This window comes from Urocitellus parryii, chromosome 6 (assembly GCF_045843805.1).
Source record: "Urocitellus parryii isolate mUroPar1 chromosome 6, mUroPar1.hap1, whole genome shotgun sequence".
In the NCBI taxonomy this organism is placed as follows: domain Eukaryota; kingdom Metazoa; phylum Chordata; class Mammalia; order Rodentia; family Sciuridae; genus Urocitellus; species Urocitellus parryii.
Genome location: NC_135536.1, coordinates 132,834,595 through 132,841,390, shown reverse-complemented (window position 1 = coordinate 132,841,390; position 6,796 = coordinate 132,834,595). Strand labels below are relative to the sequence as shown.

Below are 6,796 nucleotides of genomic sequence, written 5' to 3'. Positions count from 1 at the left end.
CTGAGGCCACAGGCTGTGGCCCTGAAGGCTTCCAGCCAACCCTTTCAACACCTGTAGCACGGAAGTCCTCTCCTGAATGAGGTCAAGGGGTGGGACATCAAACAAAGGGCAAACCAAGAGCCAAGTCAATATTTAATACATTCTTATTAATAGAATCTGGCCATCTCCATTCAATGTTGACAAAACAATTTTTTTTCCTCTAGTACTGGGGATTGGTCTCAGGGCCTCATGCATGCTAGGCAAACACTTTACTACTGAGCTATACCTACAACCCTTTTTATTTTTGAGACAAGATCTCACTAAATTGCCCAGGCTTAGGGCTGGGGTTGTGGCTCATTGGTAGAGCACTTGCCTAGCAAGTGTGAGGCACTGGGTTAGATTCTTGGCACTGCATATAAATAAATAAAATAAATTGCCCAGGCTGGCCTTGAACTTTTAATCCTTCTGCCTCAGCCTCTCAATAGCTAAGATTACAGGCATGCATTACTGAACCTAGCTCCAGTGTTGAAAATTTGACAGGCAAAAGAATGGCATCTCATGGTTTAAATTCATATTTTTAATTAGAAAAATGCAGGATTTTTCACATATTTGTGGGACATTAGTATTTCTTCTTCTGGAACCAGGCCATTCACATTCTTTGTTAGTTGTCTTCTGTATTAAGCTTTTCTCAATGATTTATAGATACTCTTTGTATATTGTGTACATTAATCCTTTGTAATGTATTTTCTCTGTCATTTGTCTTTTAATTTTGTTGTATGATTTCACAATGTCCCATGGGTGTCTCTTCCTTTGACTTCTGTGTTTCATGTTATACTTAGGATTTATCTGAGAGATGATTCAGCTGCTGCTTAGACATTCTGAGAAAAAATGGCCACAACACTTCCAGTGGCAGAAAAACATGCTATTCAAAAGAAATTATTTATTTAAGCCAGGTTCAGTGGAGCACGACTGTTATCCCAGTGGCTTGGGAGGCTGAGACAGAATCATAAGTTCAAAGCCAGCCTTAGCAATGGCGAGGTGCTAAGCAACTTGGTGAGATCCTGTCTCTAAATAAAATACAAAATAGGGCCAGGGATGTGGCTCAGTGGTTGAGCACCCCTGAGTTCACTCTCCAATTAAAAAAAAAAGTTATTCAAAAAATAAGAATGATCTCCCCTAAGCATTTATTTAAATATTAATATATAAGTAAAAATTTCAAAATGGCATAATAAGACTAACAGCTCTATATTCACAGATGGTCAGATGCTGACAAACAAGATCTATGTACATCAAGACTTGGTTGTTATGAGAATGCATATGAAGGCCTAAGAAATGGTCTATTTATAGGCTTTGGTGGTGCCATAATTCCCAATTTTCTTCTGGCCCCTGATGTTGCCTGAGAACCATGCGAGGCTGAACTGGATCCCATTATGTTGGAGGATTTACTTTTAGAAGATATCTTTCTGCACGTGGTAGTCCCCCTAAAAATGTGACAAAGGAAAAAAAAAAAGAAGAAAAAAAAGAAAATTAAAATGGTAAACAAAAACAAAAGTGAACAGTCTTTTTCTTAACCTGCTTGGAGCCATGATCCATGATTTTCCTTGGCTTCATGTCTCTGTAACCCTGGGTAAGGTAAATTTCCTTTATTAAATATACAGAAAATTGAGGATGTGTTTTTACTACTACTGTAGCTAGGAGTAAAAACACATCCTCAATTTCTTGGAGGAAGAAAGGCCCACTGCCCATCATATAAATGTATCCTAAATTTGTCCTTCTAAATGTCAAGGATTCTTTAATTCTGTCATTTGTGACCAGGCCTCAGACCCTCTTCTGCCTACTCCTTCTTCTGCCTACAATCAGAGCCCCTCTGCAGAGAACAGAGTTGAGATCCATACACCCAGATCTATTCTGATCAAATAAAAGAAATCTTTTTTTTTTTTTTTTTTTGGGGTGGTACCCGATCCCAGGGGTGTTCTATCACTGAGCCACATCCCCTAGCCCTTTTTATTTATTTTTTTAAAAAATAATTTTTTAGGAGCTGGGATTGTGGCTCAGTGGTTGAACGCTCACCTAGCACCTGCAAGGCCCTGGGTTCTATCTTCAGCACCACATAAAAATAAGTAAATAAAATAAAGATATTGTGTCCAGTTACAACTAAAGAATAAATGTTAAAATATATATATATATATATATTTTTTTAGTTGTTGATGGGCCTTTATTTTAATCACTTATTTATATGTGGTGCTGAGAATTGAACCCAGTGCCTCACATATTCGAGGCAAGTGCTCTACCGCAGAGCTACAACCCCAGCCCATGGTTTTTATTTTTTGAGACAGGGTCTCAATACGTTACCCGCTAGCTTTGAATCTCTGATCCTCCTGCTTCAGTCACCACAACAGTAGCTGGGATTATAGGTGTGGGCCACCATGCCTTGCACACAAAAATACTTTTAAAATCCCTGACCAAGAGATATCCTGGAATTATCATACTTGTTCAGTCTTGACCAAGGCAGCTTTGTGGGCGAGTGGAGATGAAGCAGAGCTGGGCTCCTGTTCATGGTCCTGCTACCATAGCCCCTTGGTTGGCCAGGAGAAGCAGGGATAAGCCTCTTCTCACCAGACTTAGCCCAGAGGAAGGCTGAAGATGTGGTTCCCTGGGGAGGGGCAAGCATCGCCTCACCCAGTGGTGTCTGCCAGGACCACATAAACCAGAAGCCACCTTGCTTACACCTAAAGATCTGCCAGTCTCTCCCCCTACTCCACTGCCCCTTAAAACCAGGGAAGAAGCCCCTGAAATAGCCTATTACAAAGTCCTTCCACCAAATTGCTTCTCTTGCTGATAACAACTTTCTTTCCCCCAAATAAAATCCAAACCAAACAACTATGAGGTGAGGCCTGCATATTAACAGTGCAACACAAGCAGCATTACCTAGAGAAGCCCTTCCTGCTGCTCGGCAACCCACCCAAGTGCCAAGTTAGGCCCACCACTACTTCCATGGCACCAGGGCAGGCGGTAGCCTCCCAGCTCTGATTTGGGGGCCAAGAATCAGGGCCACAGCCTCTAAGGGATGACATTCTCATGGGCTGGATGAAAAGTGGTTTTTCAACATTTTAACTCTTCCTCTAGGGCAATTTTACTGCAGATCTGGCAAAGATCTGCTAAGGCAGCAGACAGCAGCCTGAAGTTTTCCTATGCTGATTTCCTGCTGAGAAATTAAGCCCAGAGCGAAAACCTGCTGTTTATGTTGATTTACAGAATGAATCTGCCAACGGCAGCCTCCATTTCACTGGGGCCATCCATTTTCCTCCCACTCAGACATCCAGGAACACAACTGGCTCATTGTGTGTTATCCTGGAGACTTGGAGGGCAGGGTGGAGAGCTAAGGTCTCTGGCAAAGAGCCAAGTTTATTCTCTCTCTCTCTGCAGGGAGGGACTCTCAACCAGGTGAGCAGACTGGGAGCTGGGAAACTACCTCTCAGAGAAGCAAGTAGAAACCAGGAGAGTGGAGTGCAGATATAAAGAGGCTGTGGCAAGGGGGAACAGAGTTACAAAACGCACTGGTATCAGCCAGTGAGGATTACAAAGAATCCCATCTTAAACACACAGGCTAATTAGAACCTAGCATGGAAACTGGAACTGGCTTTTGGACAAGTATGAGTTTGACTACTTATTAAGTTAGGTTTGAGGTGACAGAGTAAAATGCTTCACTCTAAGAAACAAACGTTGTGAAAATTAATTAAGGGAATCAACAGTGGTGAATAATATAACAGGGTTTTGCTTTGTTCCAATAAGTAAAATTGAGAGAAGAGATCATGCATGTTTTTGAGGAATGTCCATAGACTAAGTGCAGAAATGCAAGTCCTCTAGGCTGGCCTGGTCCTACTTCTGAAACTGAGATCTGGCTGGGCCTGCCTCAGGCAAACCCTCCCCACGTCAGCCAGGCCACAGCTTCCCTACCATAAACCCACTGGGGTTGGACCAGAGGCCTTTTAAGGTCTTCTGTTCTGTGTGAATGAGGAAATGAGTATTTCCCAAGGCAGAGGAATAAATTAAGGAAATAAGAAAATATCCCCAGTAAAGGATATCTGCCTGTCACTTGCGCATTAAAAACCACAAAATTAAACTAACATTTACTAATTCCTTCAATTTCTGTACTCTGGCAGAAGGATTAGCACATACAAGATGTTTGTTTATGAACTTAACAAGAAATGACAATTTGGTAACATTTGCCTTCCTTTCTCTTCCCCCATTCCACTTTTGTTTTTTATTATGCAGAAGGAAAAGAGGTAGAAAAACCACAAAAGCAAACACAACAGATTGCAAAAGTTGACTGCAGACTGGTTGCCCTCTCTCTCTGCAAGCAATTCTGTTACAATATACAGTCATTTTGGAGCCACAATCAGCCAGACTGATTGGAATTGTTCATCCTGCCAGACCTTACCTACAAGGCAGAAGGTGGAGGTGCCCTGGCAGAAGTCAGGAAAGATGCTACTAAAAACTATGCATTATAAGCACGCTGTCAACATATGACCATACTAGCTTTTGTTCTTTGCTTGGTATACAGACAGCCCCCAGAGAAGACACATCCCAGCAGAGCAAAGTGGGAAAGGGAAGACAGAAGTCATTTATGTGCCCCCCCCCCCGCCCCAAGATGCCTGGCTTGCTTGACCTTTTGGTTTCCCCACTGTGGTCTCTTCTCTGCAACTCTTGCAGTGGCTCATTGAATGGCAGTAATAAGAATTGTAATGCATTCCACTGTCATTTATTTAAAAATAAATAAATAAGTTAGAAAACATCAGTCATAATCAATTTAGGAGTAGATGGTTTAAAAAGTCTGGAATAATGTTTTTGTTTTGGATCAGACCTTAACCCTCAGTTCATTAGCTGGAAAGGCAACATTTAACAATGGCTAATTTTAATAAATACTTCAAAGCATTTATATATACTTGTCCTTTTCTCCCTTATACTCTATGTTGTAAAAGATATCAAAGAACATACCCCTTTGGCTTGAAACCACCGTAACTACTTTTTCTCCTCTTAGACTTTTGGGAGATTGGCATCTTCTTCCTCTTTCTTTCATTTCTGGTTTTATTTGTAAAGTAGTGAGAAGACACAGGTTCTTCCTCATCGAGTTCCTCGGGATCATTCTTTCTGGGGCCTCTGTTGCCTGGAAGGCTTATCCCTGGAGAACTGTCCTTGGCTGCAAACGGGAAATGCAGACATTTACAGGTGATATGGAGCTGGCCCATGTGTTCTACTGTCTGTATGAAGATACATAGCTTCACAGTTCAGACACACAGATACACAGTTCAGTCGATCCCCAGCTGCTTTCCTGGTACCTTCCTGCCATATTGATTCAACAATTCAATCAGGTTTAGCTCATATTCTACCTTTTGCAGCCTGCACTCCTATGATGAACTGAGCAGTTAATCCTGATATAAATGTTAAACAATTTTATCTATGATTTTAAACATGCTGAAAAAATAAGCCCAACAAAAGGGAAACATAAATTATATTCTGCCTTGGCTTTGAACAATAGTTTCTTAATAAATGGGTATCAGAAAATTCTAAACCATATTTCTTCATAGACAAAAGCTACTTCTTTGCATAATTGTTGTGAATATTTCACATCTTCTACAGGAAAAGGGCCTGTATGAAAGCACACATTTGCAAAGAATACCTATGGTAGTTTCTATAGGTATCTGTATTTGAATGCAAGGCATCCTTAAAGGAAACTGCTCTGGTGTGCCCTCCAGGCCACCCTGCTGCCTGGTCGGATGGGTAGCATGGAGGGCTTGGGATTCCAACCCTGGTTCATATGGGAAACAGATACAGCGCAGCACTGTCATACTAGTTGTGTGACTCTGGAAAAATGAAAAGTTTCACTCTCCTCATCTGTAAAATGGGGGTTGTAAGGATAAGATGGTATAAGACAGGTGAAGCTCTTGTCACAAAGTGCTTAAGAAGAGGGAGTAATAGTCACTATGCTGTTGGGATGTTTCCCTGAAGCAGCCCTGTCTGTGTGCACAAAAGCCCCTTCCAAACTAGTCATGACATGAAACAAATGTGAAGCTCCTACCAAGGATCATCAAATATAATTAGAGCATGGCTTTTATTTTATTTTTTTGTGGGGATGGAATCTAGAGCCTCACACATGTTAGGCCGGTGCTGTACCAATGAACTACATCCCTGGCCCCAGAGTGTGGCTTTTAATGAATGAAATAATTATCATATAAAGAATTTATGAGGAACCTACTTTTTAATGGATAAAAAACATTATGAAGTGAAAGCTTAAAGTACATGTTCATTTATTTCTCTTTCTGCTCACCATTTCATTAGCCTGGAGAAGATTTTCCTTTGCTTATTACAGAAAAAGGAAAACGTTGAACTTGGCTGGTCTGTGAGGTCTTATTGAATGGCAATATATTAGTGGAGGGCAGACATCTGCCCTTTTACTATTTCCTGCAACAAAATATTTCCTTGTTCTCTGTTTTTTTTTAGTCAGTACATTCCACAGCCAGTGATGAGGCCCTACAGGACATGCCTAAAGCGACTTTTGGGAGCATCTGTTAATGATGCCCTCACTAGGACATGTTCTTTCAATGACTAATAACAGTAGCATTCTGAAGATTTGTTCATTTTTTCCAAAACATTTGAACCTCTACATTTTATCTCTAGATATACTTGTTAGATAACATGTTCCTTCCTCAGATAAGGACACTGAAGCGCAAAGAGGTTGCTGGTGGTTTGCCAAGGATCACAGAGTAAGATAGTGACAGATATGAGATGGGCACCCAGGGCTGCTATTTCTTGGTAC

At 41.2% G+C, this 6,796-nt stretch overlaps 1 protein-coding gene across 1 annotated transcript in view; it reads right to left on the bottom strand.

Annotated features, from left to right (window-relative positions):
• Window positions 1–1,282: 1,282 nt before the first annotated feature.
• Window positions 1,283–6,796, bottom strand: part of Blm (BLM RecQ like helicase) — a 100,633-nt gene continuing 95,119 nt past the window's right edge. The window contains exons 21-22 of the mRNA XM_026388142.2: window positions 4,978–5,179; window positions 1,283–1,460 (exon numbers count right to left, since the gene is read on the bottom strand). Of these exons, the coding sequence (XP_026243927.2) occupies window positions 1,283–1,460; window positions 4,978–5,179 (380 nt within the window). The remainder of the gene's footprint in view (window positions 1,461–4,977; window positions 5,180–6,796) is intronic.